Source organism: Euprymna scolopes, chromosome 1, assembly GCF_053919585.1.
Source record: "Euprymna scolopes isolate OS-2025 chromosome 1, ASM5391958v1, whole genome shotgun sequence".
Taxonomy (NCBI): Eukaryota; Metazoa; Mollusca; class Cephalopoda; order Sepiida; family Sepiolidae; genus Euprymna; species Euprymna scolopes.
Window position 1 is genome coordinate 151,433,043 of NC_136482.1, and position 24,957 is coordinate 151,457,999.

Consider the following 24,957-nt stretch of genomic DNA (forward strand, 5'->3'; position numbering starts at 1 on the left):
TATATATATATATATATATATATATATATATATATATATATATATATTTCAAATCCGAACTTTATAATATATAAAAATCGATAGAATAATAATTCTATAATGATATATATGGACTCTGCAAGAATTAAAATATCATATTTAAGCGTACTTTACGACCGGGATTTGCCGTGCGGTCGTGCTAGCTTAGATAAATACTTTTGCAGTTTTAACAAAAAAGCTATAATGATATCAGAGCGTTTTCATTTACACTGAACATCTACAGAATACCAACATCAATATGTTTCATATGAATGAGTTCTCCTGTGGAATTTCCACAGGTCCCCCTAGTCATTATTAATTTAATATTTTTTAAATACCTACAGATAATAGTGTTTCACCCTTTCGGAGATCATTAATGCAGGGTGACAAGATTACTGCCGGTCGGGGAATTCGAACAAGGCCAGGAAGTCATCTCTGACTCCATTAGCAAGGAACAACCCTCACGGCCAACCTTAACGGCGACGAATATTGTTTAAAATTAAACATTTATTTTTAAATGCCGTAATATCTGTCCAGAGTGATCTAATAATTATAACTAAGGCTATGAAAATAACATATTCTTTTCATTGTTTTGACACTCGAGTATATAGCCGACACAGTCAAACACAATTAATCAACCGATAACCACATCACTCTATATAAAAGCATATTAGATATCAACGAATACACACTAGAGAGTCAAAGCAATGAAAAGAATATGCTGTTGTCCTAGATCTAATTATAACTCTAGTGCCTGTAGGTATTTAAAAAAATTATTATAGTAACATACGGATGTTTGTTTTAATAGATATTTGGCGAGATTATATATGGGCGCCTCTCGCATGGGTCGATCGGTAGAACTGCTAACTATCAATACGATGGTTCTAGGTTCAATCCTCGGTTTGGGACAGGTGCTAGTCTAGCGGCACTGATGAGTTGTGATACAACGGAACAGAACTTTATGTCGATGACTACAAATATATATATATATATATATATATATATATATATATATATATATATATATATATATATATATATATATGAAGTCGATTAAAAGAAATCATGACTTGTAATGGAACCCAACGCCCTTTTCGGCAAACAACTTTTCAAAGATATATGTCTGAATGTTTTTTTGTTTTTCTTTTATATCTGGACAAATACTTATACGAAAGGGATAACGACGAAAAACATAATTAAATAGAATGTATAACCCCATATAGTTCCAACTGTAACCGAAGGTTTCCCTGCTTGAACAAAGTACGGGTTGGCTAAAACTGATCGCATGCGCCTCGAGGACAAACAGGTGGAACTTAGTGCGACCACTGTGCAAAACAGAAAAACTCTCCAGAGAGAAATTAGAACCTTATATATATATATATATATATATATATATATATATATATATATATATATAGTAATCCACATACAGTACTGTTCCGCTGTTTCAGTGCTCATCAGTGCGGCGAGGCAGGCAACTACCTTAAGCCGGGGAGAATTTCATAATGTCATTTGATTTAAGTCTATCATAAGTAATGTTTACTTATTTGCGAACGCAATCGTTTGTTATTTTATTTATTCATTTATTTATCTTTGTCTGAAACTCGCTGTCTTGATCGAACCGCATCCACACGCGATACGCAATCTTTCGTCCTGCTGATCAAACGAACGTTACAGGAAAAAACTAATACAACTACTGTACCGGACTGGGCTTCATACCGGAATACAACATCCACGCACGATACGTTTAAAACTATTAAAACTTCTGCAATATTAAATTCTATTTCGACGTCGCCTAGCACGGAGACTGAAAACTATTATTTTAGAACATTATTTTAATAATAATAATAATAATAATAATAATAATAATAATAATAATAATAATAATAATAACAACAACAACAACAACAATATAAAGAAAGAATAATGATAGCAATAGTATTATAACTGTTGTTGTCAGAACTAAGCGTTTTGCTGGATAAAGACCTTGCATAACTACTAGTGTCACTGCAAGCTTCGCGCGCTTTATTTTTTATTTATTTATTTATTTATTTATTTATTTGTATTTTGTTTATTCGGAGCCTGTATTCCACAGACTGAATGGGGTTAGGCAAAATAAAAGAGATGTATTCGACAACAACGATAAATAGTTTACGAGTTTGTTCTACCTTCGTCCTACTTGGAATGATCGCAGTAATAAACGGTGAGTCTGCTATTATTCCCATATTTATTTATGCTTTTTTATTATCGGCTTATATGTATTGTTTTTATTTTTACGTACAGACACCCTGTGACTATTACAACTGACACTTAATGTAACATCGGTTCCTCATCGCGTCGTGTTTGAGAGCTGCACTGCACTGCACAGAGATTTGCATCAATTAAGAATAGTCCCTGCCCTCTCCCGACGGGTTAAGAAATAAAGTAGGTTTGGTTGGGATTCTGCCACGTGTGTCGATCGGTAGATGATTGTTACTACTTAAAAACAAGTCTATTGGAAAAGGAAAACGGAGAAGGGTGGGGCAACACAAAGTCAGCTAAATAGAATTATTTAATAAGCTTGAAAACACACAGACACACACACGCACACACACACACACACAAAAATACCCAACTAATTAACAAACTATAATAGCATTTAAAGTTCGGAAACTCATACCAAAATAAAAATAGTATACGAAAAAACGAAATAGATGGATAAACACACGCGCGCGCACGCACGCACACACAGATAGATAGATAGATAGACATTTGGGTGTGTGCATATGTATATAGAAAGGTATTAATGTATTAATGTACACATGTTGTCAAGGACGAAAGAAACAAAATGATGCTTTGCGAGTGTTCGCATTCGCTGTGTGTGTGTATATATATATATGTGTGTTTATATATACACACATATTTACACACGTATATATATGTATATAATATATATATATATATATATATATATAAATGTCTGCTTAAAATCATAAAATTAAACCAATTTAATTTTTAATCATAGTTATCTGTTTCCATGAACGCTGTTTATTTGTTATTTTAACATAGAGGATTTCTGTACCAAGTCGATTTTGTTAAGTGGATAAGTCACATGTTCTACTTGTGCACTTTTGCGTGACAACCTAGAGACACATATATTTATTTATATATATATTAATATGAAAATAAATACAAGTAGCATGTAATATATATATATATATATATATATATATATATATAGAGAGAGAGAGAGAGAGAGAGAGACCGAGAGACAGACAGATAAATAGATAGATAGATAGATAGATAGATAAAGAAAAAGAGATTGTGATGTTAATTATGCTGTATCTATGTGTGTACACTGGTTGCATCCATTTAGATGTCTATATATATTTTAAATAGGTGTGTCTGTATATACATGGTATATGTGTATGTACAAAATACGGCATAATCGCGTTGACACATCGGTTCCCGTCTGATCACCGAAGTTAAGCACCGTTGAGCCTGGTTAGTACTAGATGGGTGACCATTTGGGAATTCTAGGCGCTGTATGTGCTCTCCGCTTATCTCGGCATTTGTTTCCAGTCGTCCTGTACACGCACTTGCACTTCACTTGCCACTAGTATTTAAACAATGTCGACTCAGGAGAGGTGTGGTTGGAGATTGCGCACCTTCTTCCACAAAAATTTCAAGCGCAGGCACCCCTACGGTGGGTATCCAGAGTCTGTCAAAGACTGGAGGAAGCCTTTTTTATGTGTATGTATGTTTACGAACGAATGACTATCAATATTTACTTATATGTATATATGGACTACACACACACACACACATACATATATACAAGTGGCCTCACGCAAGTCTTTTTAATATCGAATCCCACAACAACGGCTTATTTGATCTAACCTTTCTCAAGCACTGCAATTCAACCATTGTAGAAAGTGGCGCGTGCGAGCTCAAAAGACGTATCCACGGAATTAAAACATTTTGTATAAAATTAAATTAAACGTCTATGGGCTATCTAAGTAAACAGTTGGTCACAAGAAACCATGTGGTGGATGGCATCAGCTTGCTTGCGAGCGGTGATGTTGTTAGATGATTAAATGTGATCGTTTTCAGTGCTGTTCCTGTCCCATATGAATTCCTAGTTCCTCAAAGTGGGACGAGAAAGGAGCTAAGCAGGAAGTATTTGTACTACGTTTCCATGCAGTTCCTTGCATGCATTTGCCTTTTATATAATTGATTAGCGCGTCGTTTTGATTGGCTGCCCAAACTTCTTCATCTTCACAAAAAAAAAAAAAAAAAAAAAAAACTTAAGGCTCATGGATTAGTTGTAGTTCATGCTCAACTATTTGTAGGGGAGGCTTTTAAATTTTTGAGCCAGTAATTATTATATTATGCACAGACACACACACACACACACACACACACACACACACACACACACACACACACACACATATATATATATATATATATATATATAGAGAGAGAGAGAGAGAGAGAGAGAGGGAGAGAGATAATTGCGTGTGAGTGTATTGTGAAAATGTATTTATAGCAAGTGACCTACATGGCTAAGATCAAAATGTATTATCTGTTTTTCTGATGATGCACTTCCATTTTTTTGTTCTCTTTCGATGGAGGAGCAGTCCTTCACGACTGAGACAATGTTTTTTTTTATTTTTGTACCTTTTCTCCACGTTAAAAAACGACTCTGGTGTCTAACTCTGTCCCGTGGGGAGGCATAGTAAATACGTACAATGAAATATTTGGTCATCATGTTCGAATAGAAAGGACCAAGCTAATAATTTCAATGAAAAATTAAATACGCATACATTCGTGTAGCCTACTCACCAGAAGTTTATATTAAAAACATAATTCTATCTGTTTATTGAGCACTTCCTAAGTGAATACTTAAACAAAAAATATATACATATATACATGACTCGGGCACCACCATCGATACTCGAAACCTTAACGTTTAGCTTACGGCTAACTTTTTTCTTTGACGTTAATGCCTGAGCAATGAAGAGATGTTTACTGCAAGGCTAAATAGTCAAACATGAACGAATAGCTAATACGTAACGCATGCATTTCTGTAGGCTGTTTTTGAACCCAGTCAACGACGCGTACTTTTGCTTGTATATATATATATATATATATATATATATATATATATATATATATATATATATATATATATGTATATATACAGGGTGTCAAAAAACAACTATATATACATATATATCTTATATATACATATATATACATATATATATATATATAGAGAGAGAGAGAGATATATATATACTAGCATGGGTACCCAGTGTTGCCTGGGTTGACATGAAGTTCTGTTCGAAAGACACCTGTATACTAAACATTTTCATCATGTGCAACGTGGATACCCCCACAACAAAAATAAAAGAACGGATGAAAACATGTAAATGCAATCGCCCCCAAAAAAAGAATTACGTGATACCCTCTCCACCGGATATTTCAGCAGAAGGGCTACAAATTCTCCAGGTATTGAGCACTGGAAAGACCCCCCTGCAAAGAAAAGATAATTAAAAATAAATCATTACAACTTTTGTTTCAGTAAAAATAGCAGCGAATGCCCGTGCGATTGCAAAAAAAAAAAAGATCTACCAAAAATTAATTCCAATAACAATTAAATGACATTTTTCGTTATTTTATATTTCTAATGTAATCTTCCCCTCCCCATCCCAAAAAAATGAATTTTTCATATTTTAGGGTTCGTTCTATTTATAAAATTGTTAGGTAAAAGTACAGAATGGTTTCATAAAAATTAATTAAATTTATCGTTTTTATGTTTTAAATGTAATTCCTGCCCCCTCACCATCACTAAAAAATAAAAGCTTTTGCATTTGTTATGTTTTGCCCCCCCCCCCCCGATCACCAAACTTGAAAAAATGCTAGAGATGACATGTCTGGTTGAACGCTTTTTGGCCAAAAATGGGTGCTCATTTTATGTTAAATGTTATTTTTTTTTTCAAAATTTCTTCTTTCATATTATTTATAAAAGCTGCTTAAAAGTATTAGAGCACAAAAAACAGGTCTTAATTTTTTTGGTCAATGTCAAGTTTTTTCCAACTTCCCCCAAAATTTTAAAATGACGACTTTTAACGGTTTTCCGTGGTGCTGAAAACGAATATTACGTTTAAATTTGGGGCAGATAAGTAGTTTTCATGATATGGAGAAATTACTTTTGCCAAAAATGAGGGATCACTTTTCTATATAAATTTAACGTTAAATGAGCACCCACTTTCTAGTCACCTAGTAATTTCTTCATATCATAAAACAGATTTAACTGTGATATTCGTTTTCAGCACTCCTGAAAATTGGCGCTGTTTCTTTTTTACTAAGAGATGCGTTCATTGTTTCATCTCATAATTTAGGACGCTAATCATGCTGTTAGTAAGTTTACAAAAGCATACTTTTGTTTTTCGTTCTTTTTTTTCATTATAGAACTTATATAGTTGTTAACAGTTGCCTCTGCAGTTTAACATTTCACAAAAATATGTTTAAATTAGGAGGCGGTTAAGTAAAGTATAGGAGCACCCGGTAAAAACTATACAAATTCTATAATAGAACACCCACCTAAAAAAAAAACACTCATGTAAGCTTACTGACAGCGTTATTTACGTCCTAAATTATGAAAACATAAACGAATTTCTTAGTAAAAAAACAGCGCCGGTTTTCGGTGGTGATGAAAACGAATATCACAGTTCAATTTGTTGCATTATATGATGAAATTATTAGGTGGTTAGAAATTATTAGGTGGTTATATAGGAAAGTAATTTTATTCATATCATGAAAACTACTTATCTGCCCCAAATTCAAATGTGATATTCGTTATCAGCACCATCGAAAACCAGTAAAAGTTGTCATTTACAAGTTTTTTGAGGAGTTGGAAAGAAACTTTACATTGACCATTTTTTCTAGAGGTTAAACGAGCTGGATCACGTCGTAAAAATTTAGCATTTTTAGTTTAAGATATTAGATAAATTATAAAGAAAAGCTTTTTCGCAGGCAATTAAACACACTTGCGATGGTATAATTATTATAATAAATCCTGGGCAACACCGATTAAATCTTATAAACAAAAAGAGCAGAGGATGATGGATTTTTTTACATGGTGGTCACCACTTATCAAGGCCCGAAGGCCACTCAGGGATTAGGTTTATTGCGTGTACAGTAATCAATGAGATAGTATTGTAGTAACCATTAGTATTAGGGATTTTGATAGTGTCTAACTTAAGGGAGCGGTTTGTCAGGAGTTTGTTTATGTTGGACTTGAAGACGTCAATGTTTAGTCAGGTGGGAAACAGGCAAGCGGAAGAAAGATCCACTGGCGTGCAGTTCTAAGAAATAAGCTTTTCTCATGGAATCTACGTTTGGATTTAGGCACAGATAGAGAGTGGGGAAAATTATTGACAGTAGTTTCAGCCAGACGGGTGCTTCTCGTGAATGGTTGGAGCTCAGAAGAGCACCTGCCATGGAAATAACGATAAAACAAAGACAGGCTCGCAACGTCTCTTCTGTGGGAGAGAGGCTGCAGGTAAGAGAAAAGGGCATCCCCACTAAACCACGAAATTTATTTTGTACTCTGTCAAAGCAGGATAGGCTTTTAGTAGCTTCTGCCCAGATGTGGCAGCAGTACTCCATCCTGTACTTGGCTTTTATACAGATAGAGAATTGCATCAGTAGTGAGATATCTTCTAGAGCGGTAGAAGGATCCCACCATTTTCCCAGCGTCCCTGGCAACAGATTTGATGTATGTGTTCCATTTTAGATAAGGAGTAAAGGTCAAACCCAGAAGCTTGCAAAATATAGAGCCTCCCCAAGACGAGAGCCATCCATTTCAATTGATGCCAGATGGGGATCAGAGCGTTGATGATGTAAAGATAGAAGCTTGGTTTTGGATGCATTAAAAGTGACCAGCCACCTCTTCCCCCATTGTACCACGTGCTCAAGATCAGAGGAGAGAGAATTAAAGAGAACTTTATCATTTGCGGCCTTTAATGTGTTGCAATAGATAGTCGTATCATCAGCATAGATGTCAACGAATGATTTAAGTATGTGTTTTGAGAGATCATTGATGTAGATCAGGAAGAGAGTTGGGCCCAGGATGGACCTCTGGGAGACTCCAGCATTAATACTGTGGGCCTCTGATTTCTACCCATCAACCACTACTATTATGAACCTATCAGAGAGAAAGTATTTAATGATCGAGAAAACATTTCCAGTAATACCGTAGCTGGAAATCTTTTGAAGTAGGCCCTTATGCCATACCTTATCGAAGGCCTTCGATATGGCAAGAGCAATTGCCCTGGAAAGGAAACCTTTGTCAAGAGATTCACTAATCCTATGTGATATAACTGTTAGCATATCTGCTGTAGATCTTGCTGAGCGGAAACCATATTGCATGTCACATGTGTATCTGACTAACTCTGCCCTCGTGAGGATGCAAGTAAATGAGGACATTAGTTTTAATTATTTTTCTCTTACAAATAAAAAAGCTCATATACAATATAACGTCTTCTTTGACAAAAGTATCCTAATATGGGCATTAATATTTCTTGACCAAGAGAGGTGTACAAACAGTTGGCCTTTATATTTCTTTGATCATTGGAAGTTGTACACACACACAGACGCTACTACTTTAGGGGTGAGGGTCCACAATAACACCTTAATTTTAATCGTAATTCACGTTAGCTTTTATTTATTTTTTTGAGTTGAATCATATTGTGTCGACTAAATTCACCTCATAAATTCATTATTAAAGTGAAAGCCGAACACAAATATTGCATAACTCTGTTTTTTTTCTTCTCCACTTACACCTGGCACTCTTTCGAAAATAGATAAATAGATATATAATAAAAAAAATAAGAATGTTACTTGTTATCGTGTCAAAAGAAGGAATAATCCTGCTCACGTAATTACGTGTCTTTTTAAAAACATTTACATAACCTTTTTTATTTTTATTTATATATCTGTTTAAGCTTTTTTTGTCAGTGTACTAGAAGGAATTCAGTTGATTACAACCCTTTCTCCGTTCTTTACATTACAATAGTACAACCCTGAATCCGACAGCACAATTCTACATCATTCAATATTGTAAAACTAAAACGAAGCTGTTCTGCTTGAAAAGGGCGCCATTTTCTTCAATTTAATATTTATATCAATTTTTTGCTTTAAAAAACTAAAGTAATTACGTGTTTACTTTTTTAATATCCCATTTTGCTGTTTCGGATTATTTTATGTATCTCTCAGCTTTGATTTAAGTAAAGCTTCATTCTGTTTTTGTTTCTTTGTTTTTCGATATTTCGTCGATATTATTTAGTAAGAGTGTTTAGCATAAAAGCAGCAAACGAGTACCCTAAACATAAATATACAAGAAATAAATGTTATAAAAGTTCAATAAAAGTTCAGTTCATGTTTTTTTTTGTTTTGAAATAGTTTTTAATGCTCTTTACTTGAAATAATTTCAGCGAACCAAAATTAAAACGAAATTTAAGGCGAAAACTACTTAAATGAATTTTTATATAAACTACACATGCCATAATCGAATATTCCTCAAGGACAAAATAACGGAAAACATTAAAATGTGTTTATAAATATTCCTTACGTTGGCGGAACTCTCGAAATTGCTAACACAGAATGCTCAGGTTCCCCTCCTTCAAATTGAAAACGGGGCTCTCCATTTAAAAGTCGCTGACATTTTAATTTTTGAACCGGTTCGTGAATAAAAAATTTTTAAACCGGTTCGTGAAAAAAATTTTTACAAACTCCTAAAAAATACAAACCAATGAATTTTTCTATCAGAAAAGTAACTTTTATTGACTATGGTAACATTTTTGTTATTGTATATATATATATATATATATATATATATATATATATATATATATATATATATATATATATATATATGCGTGAATAAAAAGGAAAAACCTAAAAGAGTAAAAGCAAAAATAAAATCAACGTTTTGTCCCCTATTTCAGGGGACATCATCATGATTTCTAGGCGAGGATGTACAGGAAAGACGGTCATATCACATGCGAAAGAGGAGAAGTTTAGTTCTCTTTCTGTTAACAGAAATAGAACTAAATTTCTCCTCTTTCGCATGTGATATTAACCGAAAGAGAACTACACTTCTCCTCTTTCGCATGTGATATGACCGTCTTTCCTGTACATCCTCGCCTAGAAATCCTGATGATGTCCCCTGAAATGGGGACGAAACGTTGATTTTATTTTTGTTTTTACTCTTTAAGGTTTTTCCTTTTTATTCACATAACGTCTAAAGCATCATTTATATCTTGCTTTATTTTATTCATATATATATATATATATATATATATATATATATATATATATATATATATATATATCATTAATGGCTTTACTTCGCGAACGAAGATTCTTTGAAGGTGGTTGTCCACGTCAACTGCAGACACGTTTGTGGCTGATGAGCCCAATGCGAGACAAGCAGGCTCGGCCACAGCTGCTGCATTCAAAAGTTCCATCAGGTGCGGTTGATATATATATATATATATATATATATATATATATATATATATATATATATATACATATATATATAACATTTTCCTTTTGTAAGGAAACATCATTTTGTTGGTCACTCTTGGCTACCAATGGAAACAACGTTGATAAAAAATATATATTTTCGCGAAAATTATCTTTACTTTCATTAAATTTTGCTTAGGTTAAAATTTTTTAGTATCAAAACCTATCTCTTTACAACCCCCTCCTTTCATAACCTATCATATTTTCATCAATCACAGTCCATTTTCTGTTGGCTGTTTTTGAACCCAGTCAACGACGGGCACTTCTACTAGTATATATATATATATATATATATATATATATATATATATATATATGTATATATATATATATATATGCACACACACATGTACCTATATAAAGACAGAGATAATTGCGTGTGAATGTATTGTGGAAATGTATTTATAGCAAGTGACCTACATGGCTAAGATCAAAATGTAGTATCTGTTTTTCAGATGCTGTACTTCCATTTCTTGTTCTCTTTCCATGGAGGAGCAGTCCTTCACGACTGAGACAATTTTTTTTATTTATGTAACTTTTCTCCACGTTAAAAAACAACCCTGATGTCTAACTCTGTCCCGTGGGGAGGCATAGTAAATTGGTACAATGAAATATTTGGTCATAATGTTCGAATAGAAAGGATCAAGCTAATAATTTCAATGAAAAATGAAATTCGTGTAGCCTACTCACCAGAAGTTTATATTAAAAACATAATTCTACCTATTTATTGAGCACTTCCTAAGTGAATACTTAAACAAAAATACATACATATTACATATACATATATAGAAATATATATATACATGGATATGTATATATGAATAAAAATGAAATAAGCATCAGATGCGCTTGCAAGCCAAATTACAATGCAACATTACGAAAATAAACAAATATTTTACATGTTTGAAATTTATAATTTAAATATATTTCGGAGTCAAACTTAATCCTCAGTATTTTGTACATCAGTTTTTTTTCCTTTTTTATCTTCTTTTTTTCTGCCATGTTGTAAAGTTGGAGAAAGAGGAGAAAGTTAGTAAAGATCCGCGCGTTGTCTCTCAGCGGCTGTATTTTGAAATGCCGAAACGGTGCGTTGGTTACGCGGGATAAACGTCAGGGGTGTGACTTCCGTTATAGAAGCGTTGATTTAATTGTTATAACGGATCTCCCACACCTCACACACAAATACACACACACACACACAAACAAACAAACAAACAAATATATATATATATATATATATATATATATATAGTAGCATGTATTCGTTTGTTAATTTCGCGATCACTTTGTCAAAACTGGGGATGAGGCATCCTACCGGATGTCATACATTCTCCGGCTAACTCAGATATTCTAATCGGGAGATCTTTCTTTTTTTTTAAGATTCTGACCGTTCCTTTAAGTGCAATTGTTTGAGTCTCTTTTTCACTTGGTTCATCGGGTATATTTGCTTGGTAGTTAACAAAAATGTGTTTTCTCGGGTCCAGTTGCTTCTATAATTATTCGAATGATAGAGATCTTCCTACAGCTCCCGTTTATTTTCATGTCATCTATAAGACCTTGTTATTTTGTTACCTTTATTTTCTCTTGTGTTAAGATGTCAATGACCGTCGTCACAGCCTCTTTCATGTCTCATAACGACAGCCTCATAGGTTTTCCTTAAACTAAGGGAAACCCCAAAATTGAAAGGGAGGTAGATCTGAACTATAGAGATGATTAAGGTTAGGTTAATGCCCATTTTGGTCCAGTTGTCTCTGATCTTCTCTGAGCACTCTTAGGACAAACTTCGCGCAAGTCTTCCGCATTTCCAGTTCCTCGGGAATGATTGTCTAGCAGTTCCCACACTGACATCGAACTGTGCACTTATTGTCTCTATAGACATACGACGGTCATTATCCATGAAATTCTTTATTTGGACAATAAACTCTGGTGTTATGACTTCCTAACTCCTCCTACAAATCTCATCATCCCACACAGACTACCTGCTTTCCTTGAATCTCTTATGACACTCGAAAACTGATGCTCGATTCATGCAAGAAAGTCCAAACACAGTCTGAAGCATTCTATACATTTCTGTGGCATCTTTCACAACTTTAAAACAGAATTTTATTGCATATCTTTCTTCTAAAGTTTTCTGACGTCCATATTGCATTTTTAAAATACACTAGCTGTGACAATCAGGCTTTAGTAGGGTGTATTCGAATTCCTACTGTAGCTGTTCCTTGGAATATGTAATAATTAAAATGGGCCAGTAAAATTGTAAGACGTATAGCAATTACAAACTGAATTTTCAAGAGTATATGACAATTTAAAATGCCTGTACGAAGAAGTCTGCAAACTTATTAAAGGCACCTCGTATATATATATATATATATATATATATATATATATATATATATATATATATATATATATATATATATCGAGTGGGAGAACTGCCGACTGTCAACACTACGGTCCTAGGTTCAATCATTGGCTTGGAGAGAGATGCTAGTTCAGCGGCACTGATGAGTTGTGATACAGCAAAATGGGACTGTATGTCGATGACTACAATATATATATATATATATATATATATATATATATATATATATACAATATATATATATATATATATATATATATATATATATATATATATATATATATATATATATATGTATATATGAAGAGACAGAGAGACTTAAGTATTGGACGGCTATCATAAAGAAAGTAATAGAAATTTGCCAGTGTTGAAAAGCGTAGACAAACGCAATGTTTTTTTATACATATTATTTATCTTAATTTTCCATTTACTGCGGGCAAGATTGATATTTACTACGATGAAACCATAAAATAACATTTCGCCAATTGTACAATAATAAAAAGAAAAAAAAATCTCGATTCCGAATGTGATAACAATACATTGAATTTTCTAGATTATAATAAAAGCAATAATAGAATAGAACAACACCCTATTATAAACAATAAGTCCATGAAATATGATATATGAATAGATAACTTAAATTGAAAAATATATATATATGATTGAACCTAGGACCGTTGTGTTGACAGTCTCTATATATGTGTGTGTTAGTACAATTTTACACACCCATATGGAGGAAGAATTTCGGTCGCTGCAACCTGCGATCTTCTCTGTGTGTTGAGAACATGCTTACTTTCCTACTAATGAAAAAGAGGGCTGTTTCTGCATTACAAGAATTCGAACCGTTTATTTGAGGGTGGGTCCGTTGACCATAAAGAAGGTTCAATCATCAGGGGTCACTAAGATATTTGTTGAAGGTGTTTCTATGGTTCAACTTTTCGGGATATCTATACTAATTGTTAATATTAGTGAAAAGTAATGTTTTACGAAACAAAGGATCGATAGCCATGCGTATTTTTTAAACATGATATAAGGATGAGGTGGGGGGAATTCTAAGAAAAAAGAGTTTTTTATTATTGTTAAGTTACCTCCCTTGGGATGAGCATATATCATGTTTTCTGTTTCTGTGATTTTGTAATTAGAGACGTCCAAATGCAGCTTAGATCTGTGCTGGGGTGATTAATGACGTTATTATTATCTAGTATATGTACTGGCTCTTTAATAACAAAAAAAAAACTTATTTTCTTATAGTTGCCCCCCTTGCATTGTGTGTTTTTGTTTTAAACGTCCATTTTGACGCTGTTCAACTAATGATTATTTTACTTTCCTTATATATCTTTCATTGAAGGCGTCACCTTCTGTTTGCGTTTGTCACATCTCTTGCAATAAATAAATGAACTCTTAGGTTTCAGACAAATTAAATATAGCAAACGTTTCTGAATAATTCACTTTGTCAGTTTTTGTACAAGCGGAATTATTTGTCGACACCATAAATAGATAAGTAACATTTATATCGCGTACAGCTTACCTTTGTCTGTCTGGAGACACTACTGAAAAAAAGATCAATCACAACTTTTCACTAAAAAACTATTACAAAAAAGATCAAATGCTGATATTAATTTTATAATTGAACGTGTCGCGGTGCGTATTCTACTACACCGGCCATTTTTGTAAATAATCTCATATGCGCCGTCTGTCGGCAGACAACCGTCATTACTGCCGTGTACTAAAAATTTTAACAAACCTTTTTTCGTTGTGAAAAGAAAAGAAAAAAATAACACGGATTCAATCTGTTCTCCATTAAACAAAAGGAAGAAACCTTTATTCCGAGCAGAATTGAACATAAATACAATAAATTTATATTTGAAACTCGTTTGATTATATTTTAGTCGGTAGGGAGTTAATTCTATTGATCATTTTGTTTTACTGTGAGCGATGCCTGTGGTACCAACCCTCTGTCATAAAAAAATCCCTAATATATATATACGTCTACATATATATATTAGTATTGTAAATACTGTAAATATATCTTTTTTCATCTCATCTGGGTATATTTTAAATAGCTTAAGTTCATAGACTGAATGCGGTATTGTGGTGATTGCAGCTAGATTTAAGGAATAGACCAGTGGACGATCCCCGACACCCCTCCTCACCCCATTCCCTTAGGGCCTCGTGCCTAATCATAGAATTGTAACGTTCTTTTTGTTATATAGCGCCTGCCCGGCAGTTGTTGTATGCCTAAAAATGTAGACACAATTTTCATGATAAATAAATCCAAGTCGACTAGTAAGCAGGGAACATCCCGAATGCGATTTTGACGTTCCCAGCTTAGTCAGCGAGCCCAGCATTCAAAAATTCTCAGCATCAGCAGCAGTTGTTCAAACAGCCCTTTTCAGGACTAACTACAAACATCTCATTTCAAGGTTACTTTTTCAACATTACTTATGCGAACCACAATCTACTCTACTACCATGCCACTACTACTGCCTGCCTGCTCCATTAGACTGCGCTTTTTCAACCAGCGGACTCCAGCGGACTACGGTTTCCAGCACCTCCTGCAGCCTTCCAGACGCCCGAACCACTCCTACATCCTTACAGCGCCTACCGCAGGTTACTGCAGCATTTTCAGCACCTCCTGTGGCCTTCCAGTACCTCCTGCAGCCCTTAGCAACGTTGCAGTGCATGTAGCCGTGAACTACCCCTTTTCAGTGCCGGTAGAAGTTAGGCTACCCATTCTAGAGTCTATCAATGTTCGGAAAGCCATACCAATGCCTTCCGACATCCAGCAGCCCTTATCCAATACCTACTGTTGTCTGGGTGCCACCTCTAGTTGCCTTCCGACGTTAGTGTGATTCTAATTTACTTGAATGGCCACAATCTTCAAGCCTTTCGAATTTGCACTTATTTCTCATTGGTGAATAAAAAGCGACCCGTCGTCTTTAAATATACGTCAGCTTTTTGCCGTTCTTCTTTTGTATTGCCGTTATGTTTCCGTTTTTTTGTCTAATATTCTTAGTTGTACGGTCGATTATTATGATCACCTTTCGCTCCCATCTGCAACAAGCGCACTCCAATAAGTGATGAGGTTTTTCATTTTATTTACGAAACGTTTCTTGAAAACGGCAGTATACACAGCTTTCCTAGTGTAAGATTTTATGAGAAATCAAATTACTGCTTAAGGCACTGCCTTGCACGAAGCTGGGCTTAGATAATTGAAGGAATGGAGCCAGAAAAGGGTTTCACGTATGTGATTAAACCTAGTGAAAAAGTCTAAGCGTGATTCAAATGTGCTCCATGATTCAACATCAGTTTATTCCGTTTCAAACTTAATTCACATTACAATTGGACGTAAAACTAGATACAATATGAACGAATACTACTCATAGTAAAGGGTAATCTATCTATGCAATAAATATATTGCCTCTACACTGACCAAGGTCTTATATATGGGGTGCCTTCACATATGGTCTTTGCTAGCAGTATCTGCCGGAACAGATACTATCCTTCCAAAACAAAAGAAAATAGGCAACCCTCTTTTCTATTGAATTACTTATTTATTCAAGAAGAAAAATTACAGACTATGTAATGGATTCTTTTTAAATGTTGCATGAGGCCAAAAAGGGTGTGGAGGAATGGGTGTCGGGGGTCGTCTACTTGGTCTATTTCCTGTAACTAGTTGCAGTCACCACAATACCGCATTCACTCTAGGGCTTGGATCTACTTAAAAGCCCCAGATGACATGAACAATATTTACACGCGTTTTTTTTTTATTATTAAATGATTTTATTTACAATGAAACAATGAAGGTGATGCGTATGATATATGAAGGATGGAATGGTGATGCGTATGATATATGCGGGTGATGGACGGGGGTAATGAGAGCATTAAAACACCCCAAAATAACGAAAAATAACAATAATAAAAATAAAAGAATCAAATAAAACATTAAGCGATGAATGTGTTAGCGAGGACAAAAATAAATGGATGGGGCATAGGGATCTTCGGTGATCTCCAAGAAATATGCGATTGAGACGTGTTTGGACTAAAATAAAGTGATCAGAACTAGGCTTCTTTGGGGGTATTCTAACACCTAAAATAAAGATTGTGGACGTTGAGCTTAGCTTAGGGACTGATCCACTGCGGTATTGTCTATCTGGACTGGGGATTGCTTTTCCGGTCGTCGTGTGCCATGCCTAAGCAGGGAACACGTACTGAAGCCTGTTTCGCACGAACGCACATAAACTAGCGGTGTGCCTCCACCTCCTACTAAACTGTGAGCGAGATGACCTCCTTCTATCGCATCTGATTATGATTTTAAGTTAGTGTTTAAAATACAAAGTCAGATCCCCCATGCCCTATCTCTATGCGTAAAACCCACACTACTAGTCTAGCTACGGACAAGGTCGCTAGGAACAACATTCGTTCCTTCCTAAGCCACAATGATCTGCGTTATAGACTACGGATGCTAAATCCATGATCGTAACCCGATCGGGGGCGATGTGAGACGTGACCTCGCCGACATACCCCCAGAATTAACGGAGCTTGGAACAAGTAAAAAATGCATGCTCTACAGTTTCCAGACTATCTTCCTCGCACGGTGAACCAAAAGGACTAAATGCCCTACCAATTCTGAACAGTATATCATCGAGGGGTAAAGCGTTTCTAACCAATCTCCAGGTCAGGAAAAATCCGGAACTGTTAAGATATCCCCGGCCTGGCGCCCAATTCCATAGAGAGCGGACCACCCCCTCCGACAGCTGCAGCTGCTCCTCAAGCGGGTCCGAAGCGGTCCCCACCACTAAACCCCGATACAATGCCCTTCTAGGCTGTGCAAGGTAAAGGGACCCTGACACCGCTCTAAGTGCATTTCGGCATTCATTGGGGAGTTGTGACTGCACTCTCACTTTTCTTTGGCAATCAATTAAGTGATTGGGGGATATGGTGGGGAAATACTACACCAATTGCAGGACCCCAATCAGATTCCTCAATCAGACTTCTACCCAGAAACGCCAAACATTCGGCAGTTTTATGACTAGCCAGATCAGGCATCCCCAGGCCTCCATCTACAAGACGTTGAGTACATACCTGTCTACTGACAAGCGGCCGTCGTTCATTCCATAACAGTGAAAAGAGCGCACGCATTAAGGCCGCCATATGGACCGCGGGCAGAGGAAGTATAGCCAGCCTGTAAAGGATCAGCGGAAACACGTAAGTAGCACATGCCTCCGCTCTACCTTTAAGGGGAAATCCCCTTCGAAGCCAAACCTTCACAGACGCTTCGACCTTGGTCTGTACCTTCGACCAATACTTATCAAGTCAGAGACTGGGTTCAAACCAAACACCAAGGATCCGTACCAGGGCATCCGTCCAGACAAATGCGCCAGGCAGTGCATTCGATCCCTGCCAAGCGGCCAACCTCAGGCTAACGGATTTTCTGAGATTGATTACGGCCCCTATAACTTTTTCATGGCGCTTGAGAGCCTTAATCACCGTAATAATATCAACGACGCTCGAAACAAATACGGTGACATCATCGGCAAACGCGGAAACCCTGACTCGTACACCGCCAGAAAGAGCAATACCTGCGTAAGCCAGTCCAGCCACCCTGGACCTCACGTTCCTAAGAAATGGTTCCAACGCGAAGGACATATAGAATGAGCGACAGCGGACACCCCTATCGCACCGACCAAGAACCCGCGAACGGCGCCGACCGCACACCGTTGACCTGCACAACTGCCGTCGGCCGAGCATACAAAATGGAGATCCATCTGCAGAAACCGGACCAAAAACCGGCGGTCTCTAAAACAGCCATCAGGAAACGATGATCAACCCTATCAAACGCCTTGGACTGATCTAAATTGATCAGCGCGGCTTCGGTGTCGTTTTCTAGGTTTTCTAGGACTGTACGAATCAAATGCAAATTGTTTTGAATTGATCTCCCCTTTCACAGCGTAGTTCTGATCCGGTTCGATCAAGTCAGTGATAACAACCTGCAAACGATTCGCAAGAACTCGGACCAGGATTTTCAAATCCGTATGCAACAAGGTGATGGTGCTTAAATCATCCAACCCATCGACATGTGTGTCCTTCTTCTTTAGAACTGTGACCACGCCTTTGGTAACCTGACTCGGAGGTGATTCCGTGTCAAACCAGTGGTTAAACACACCCGTCAGAATCGGAACATGTGCGACAACCTCAAGAAGAGCTTGTAGGGCAGTCCATCGAGTCCTGGTGATCTATTATAGGCGGCCTGCTTCATGGCAACTACGACCTCACACTCTGTAACCCGACCATCACAACTAGCCGTCGGGCCGGCTTCAGGCGGGGCGAGCCAGCCAAATAGTTGCCAAACTCCTGGACGCGGAGTCTGGACAGCTGCGCGAAACGATCTTCAAAGTGCACTCGAAACCGCTAGCACATCTCTCGAGCCGAATCTAAGGATTCTCCTTCCGGGCTCTGAATCTTCTGAATGTACCCATCCGACTTGCGCCCGAGCGAATAGACTCGTTCTGATTTGTCAACATTCACAGCTTCGTTGGGCATCTTTTTAATTCTAGCCCTAACTACCTGGCCCTGATATCTCTCGCTAGCAAAATGACTCAGATCTGCCTTAACTAGGCCTATCTTTAGGGAATCCCCCCTGCCACCGCCCGGGATAGTCTATGCTCTTGACGCTTCTCTGCCTTGGCGCTATCTAGGGCGAGGTGTTGGCCATATTTGACGGAGAAATCTATAATACCAGATTTGGCGTTTACCCACCACCTACGCCCGGTAACCGCCCCCACTAATCCCTTCTTGATGTGTTCGGTTAGCTTTTCCCGGAAGTCATCTATCTCCAGTAAGGAGGTATTTAACTTCCAGTACCCGCCTAACTTGGGGTTCCTATCTAGATATAACCTGGCCATAGCAGTTTGTGGTCAGAGTGGCCTAAGCAGAGGGACAAGATATGTATTCTACATTACCTCTTCTAACAACTGATCCAATAAGTACTTGAAACGTAAGGTCTGCTAGAGAGCCATGTCCACATCTCCCGCCCTGGATGATCCACCCGATACCTGTCTACCAGATCTCATCTAGCCATCATGTCCGACAGACTAGTTTCACACCCATCCGTCCCTCTAGTCCCGCCCAACTTACCTACTCTGGGATTAAGGATGGCATTCCAATCACCCACTAGGACTAACCGTTCGGAACCCCCGAGAAACACCTCCAACCTCCGGAAAAAGGAACCCCGCTCCCGTACGCAATTGGGCGCATACACAGCGACGACTCGAAACGCTCTATTTGCCACGACAATATCGGCCACGATCAGTTTACCATCAGTATCCGCGTGAACAACGGTAACCGTTGCAGAAAGTGTCCACGTAACTAACAAAGAAACCTCCTACTTTGGCTATCACTGTATGCTGAAAAGATATCGTAATGCCCTTCCAGCACCCGATGATCGTCAACGGAATTGTAGTGAGTCTCCTGTAACGTAGCCACATCTATGTTCATGGATATGAGGTCCCTCAGTACCCTAGCGGCTTTGCTTCGGCACCTCATGCCCCTAGCGTTGAAACTGCACAGACTCAAGGACGTGGCCATTGTGGCTAGATATTCGCAAACACCGGCCTAAAGTCTTTGGGAATTAGGGTGCTGCAGGATTGGGCGAGGTTGCCCGAAAGCAACTCGTATGTTACTCGTCCGTCTCGCTCAACATTTCCGACATCCAACGGGAAAGTTAACTTTAGGGCCTAATAAAAACAAGGGTGGACGTAAATAGGGACCCTCCCTTCGCACCTACGATTGAGGGAGTCGTGCTCCTCTTCCACCAACTTTAAATTCGGAATCGCCCCCTTCGCTTCCTCGATCATATTGCACATGGCTTTCGTGCGTCCTGTTCTTGTTTGACACACATAGGTCATGACTAAGGGGGCGTCTGAGAAGTTTTTGTGATTTCTAACCTTCTTCCCCTCAGTATTTTTCATCTCTCTTAGCGGCTTAATTAGACACCTATTACGCTGTTATGTAAGTGTCAGCGTGAAGAGGGTCTACATCGCAGATCCGGTCTCCAGAAAGGTAGGGGAGATTTTTGGTCTTTTCTTTTCTTACAGGAGATTCTGAGACCGCTCTTCAGCTGCTGTTGGTTTGTGTCACCGGCCTTTCCCGGGACAATGATCGGGCACCAGCTGGTGGGGGTATCTAAAATGGATGGGGATTTGGGTTCAGCCAAAGGGGCTTGGGTTGGGGTTTTGGGTGGCTAAACCGTAGAGACAGTATTCTCTACGTTTATAGGGAACGGGACCCAGCATCCTTGTTCTTCCTGCCTTCTTTTTATTTTCTTTTTCGGTACTTGGCACTCTACCACAGTAGCCTGTTCTTTATCTTGCTCCCCTTCTGAGTCAGATGAGGAGACCGGATGATTTCTTTTTTGGCCGCTGGCAACTTCCTCAGTGGTCACGTTGGTGGAAGAACTCGTAGACGACCCTCATCGTCCAAACGTCACTTCTGAGCAGGTCCGGGATTTTCTCGATCACCACGCATTCTGACTGAGTAGTCCCCTACCATAAGGCTACGGGGGCCACGGGCTGAGAGGACACCTTCGACATCCCCATATTAACTCATTATTGCACCTATTTGCACAGAGTCAAGGAACCAGGGGCGCCTAAAATATAAACAGTAGTTTGAATCCTGCTCAGATATACCGGCATTAAGGGCAGATGCTTCCACTTCAAGTCGCACTTGGACAGTTTGATCTCGTCATCGACGGTCGGCAGCAGCAAGTCCCACATGGCGTCGCAGGTATTGGAGATCCCCCATCATCTCCGCCATGATGTCCTTAGAAACCCCTGTCAGACTTTTCTTTTTTCCAATCTGTGGTAAGCAAGAATATTATCCTTGTGCATAGTCTTTCCACAACTCCTGTCAGGGGTTTGATAATGTTACCGTCAGTATACTCCTTATATTTAGAGTTAAATAACTGATAAATAATCTTCGGGAGTAAGTTGGGATTGGGGTCCCCACACTTTCTCTGCTGCTGAGGGCGTCGGTGTTGCTGGCATCGGTGATTTCGGCGGGATCGTTGAGCAGGTTGATTCAATTGCCTGCGTGTTGGTTCCTGGCAGTGTAGGCATTTCTGTCGGGTTCTCCGCCGGGGACGATGGTTTTTGAACAGGTGTGGCACCAGCTGCCACACTGTTTTGGTCTGAAATTTGGCTGTAAAAAAGTTAAGGTTCAACAATTAGGCCTCTGAAAAATCTACCAAACTCCTCCGCTAATTTTGGATCTAAACATTTGAAATTTTAGATGTAGCTTACTTGGCCATAGATCAAATGTTTTAATTTGATTTGTACACAAGAAAATACATGTTATTAGGTCAAAATTGGGGTCAAAGTAAAAAAAAAATTGACCTCTGCGGTCTCTACCAAATTACTTAGCCTACTTTGGGTCTAAACATTTGAAATTTTACATAAAGTGTATTCAGACTTGGGGCTAGATTTTAATCAGTTTTTGGCCGAAAATTTGTGCCAAGGGATCAAAGTTCAAAAGATTTTACCTTTGCTATCTCTAGCAAACTATTCAGCCAACATTTGAAATTTTACAAGCAAACTATTCAATCTAAACATTTGAAATTTTACAAGCAAACTATTCAATCTAAACATTTGAAATTTTACAAGCAAACTATTCAATCTAAACATTTGAAATTTTACAAGCAAACTATTCAATCTAAACATTTGAAATTTTACAAGCAAACTATTCAATCTAAACATTTGAAATTTTACAAGCAAACTATTCAATCTAAACATTTGAAATTTTACAAGCAAACTATTCAATCTAAACATTTGAAATTTTACAAGCAAACTATTCAATCTAAACATTTGAAATTTTACAAGCAAACTATTCAATCTAAACATTTGAAATTTTACAAGCAAACTATTCAATCTAAACATTTGAAATTTTACAAGCAAACTATTCAATCTAAACATTTGAAATTTTACAAGCAAACTATTCAATCTAAACATTTGAAATTTTACAAGCAAACTATTCAATCTAAACATTTGAAATTTTACAAGCAAACTATTCAATCTAAACATTTGAAATTTTACGTACACGGTATTCAGATTTGAAGGAAGCTTTTTTAATCAATTTTGCTGCCAAGAACCCAGTTCAAAGAGTTGACTTTTGAAGATTCTACCAAACTCCTCCGCCAATTTAGGGTCGAAAGACTTTAAATTCTAGATGTAAGGTACCATGAAATGAGTCAACCCTTTTAATATATATATATATATATATATATATATATATATATATATATATATATATATATATATATATATATGCGCATGATGTTATGAACAGCACATAGGGCCCGAACAAAGCCGAGCTGAACTGCTAGTAGTTCTATATTTTAAGTCTTTATAGGTCGTAGTATAATATAAGACAATGAAGAGATGCGCAAAAATACTAGTATTACTAATATTGCATGCGATTTTCATCAAAATGTACCAGTTTTTTCAAATATTTTCCTACTTTTAATTGGTTTTGAAAGTAACATTGTTTGGTCATTTCGATTTAATAGTCAACTTATGAGTAGGTTTTCTGTCCAGTTCAGATAATATTAATTATTATTGCATTTTACTTTTCAGAATTTTAGAAGTTTAGAAGAAAACAAACGTCGCTCAATCAATGTATATTCACCTGACGTGACATTGATACTAAGAGACTGGAGGTAACATTGAAGGTATTATATTACTAGACAACAATATTTATGCATTATTTTTTTTCTAATTTTGCAATATTTTGGAGGATAAATTACATGATTTATCAAATTAGTGTATATCCCATAAATGATACTTTTCTGGGCGTTTAATGTACATTGATGGATACTGAATCATATGTGTGAATCACATATCCTTACTATACCGTATTAAACTAAATAAGTCATCTACTACTAAACCGTATAACTTTTGAAAACCCTAGTGAGTCTAATAGATAAAAGAAATTTTAAAATATTAAAATGTTTAAATTAGTGTTCAGTTGATTAATCGGTATAGGAATTGGGAATCGAAAAAGTCGGAAATTTTTGGGATATGCTAATCGGTATCGGAATCAGTATCGGAATCGGTATCGGAATCAGAAAAATTTGTGCATATTTTCCGATGCCAACAGCGATTCTTTTAATTGGCTTTTTTATTCTATTTCCTTTAAATAAAAATATTCTACCGCTGATAGTAATACTAAAATAGTTAATATCTGTTGATTTTAACGTATTAGTAAAACTAAAATCGATAGATCATCCCCCCACAAGTGCATCCTTACCTTTAACATGTGTTTTTACCGGAAACGTAAAAAATAACAACATTATAGTTAACTATGTAGAGATTTAGAATCAATTGGATCGGAATCGGTAATTTTATCGGAATTGGGAATTTAATACGAAATCGGTAATTGCATCGGAACCGGTAAAAATACTGGAATCGTCCCAACCCTAGTTTAAATATATATGCTCTTTTGAAGAATCGATATTTAATTCTTCTTTAGTGAAATAATTTTCTCGAATGCGCGCGTGTACTATCGTAATAGAGTGTTCTTTTTTTTTTGTACTTACCTTATCGGAAAATTACTGTTTTACTTTTTAAAAAATTTTCTTCCTTTGAAGATTGTGACGTTGGGTATGATGTATCCAAACCAGCTGTCAACATTACCTAGCTTTTTATTGAAACCAACCGAAAGCTCTTTTTAGTATCCTCAAGTGCAATTGTCTGGATCTCTTTTGCACTTGGTTTATCAGGAATATTAGTTAGGTAGGACTTCAGGTTCTTCTTCATAAGCCCTATGCCACCTTAATAATTGGTATGATTGGTATCTCTCTAAGATTCCAGTTTATTTTCATATCATACATGAGACCTTGATATTTGGTCTGTTTCTTCGTTTCAGCTCTGTTTAGACCTCCATCATTAGGGCACTCAGTTCAACCAGGTTGCAACTCTCTATGACGTATCACATATAAGTAT

At 36.9% G+C, this 24,957-nt stretch overlaps 1 protein-coding gene and 1 pseudogene across 1 annotated transcript in view; both read left to right on the top strand.

Annotated features, from left to right (window-relative positions):
- Positions 1 to 1,477: 1,477 nt before the first annotated feature.
- The window catches only part of LOC145276715 (uncharacterized), a 522,786-nt gene continuing 499,306 nt past the window's right edge, over positions 1,478 to 24,957 (top strand). The window contains exon 1 of the mRNA XM_080127920.1: positions 1,478 to 2,221. Within this exon, the coding sequence (XP_079984046.1) occupies positions 2,119 to 2,221 (103 nt within the window). The 5' untranslated portion in view covers positions 1,478 to 2,118. The remainder of the gene's footprint in view (positions 2,222 to 24,957) is intronic.
- LOC145283946 (5S ribosomal RNA) lies at positions 3,433 to 3,549 on the top strand (annotated as a pseudogene).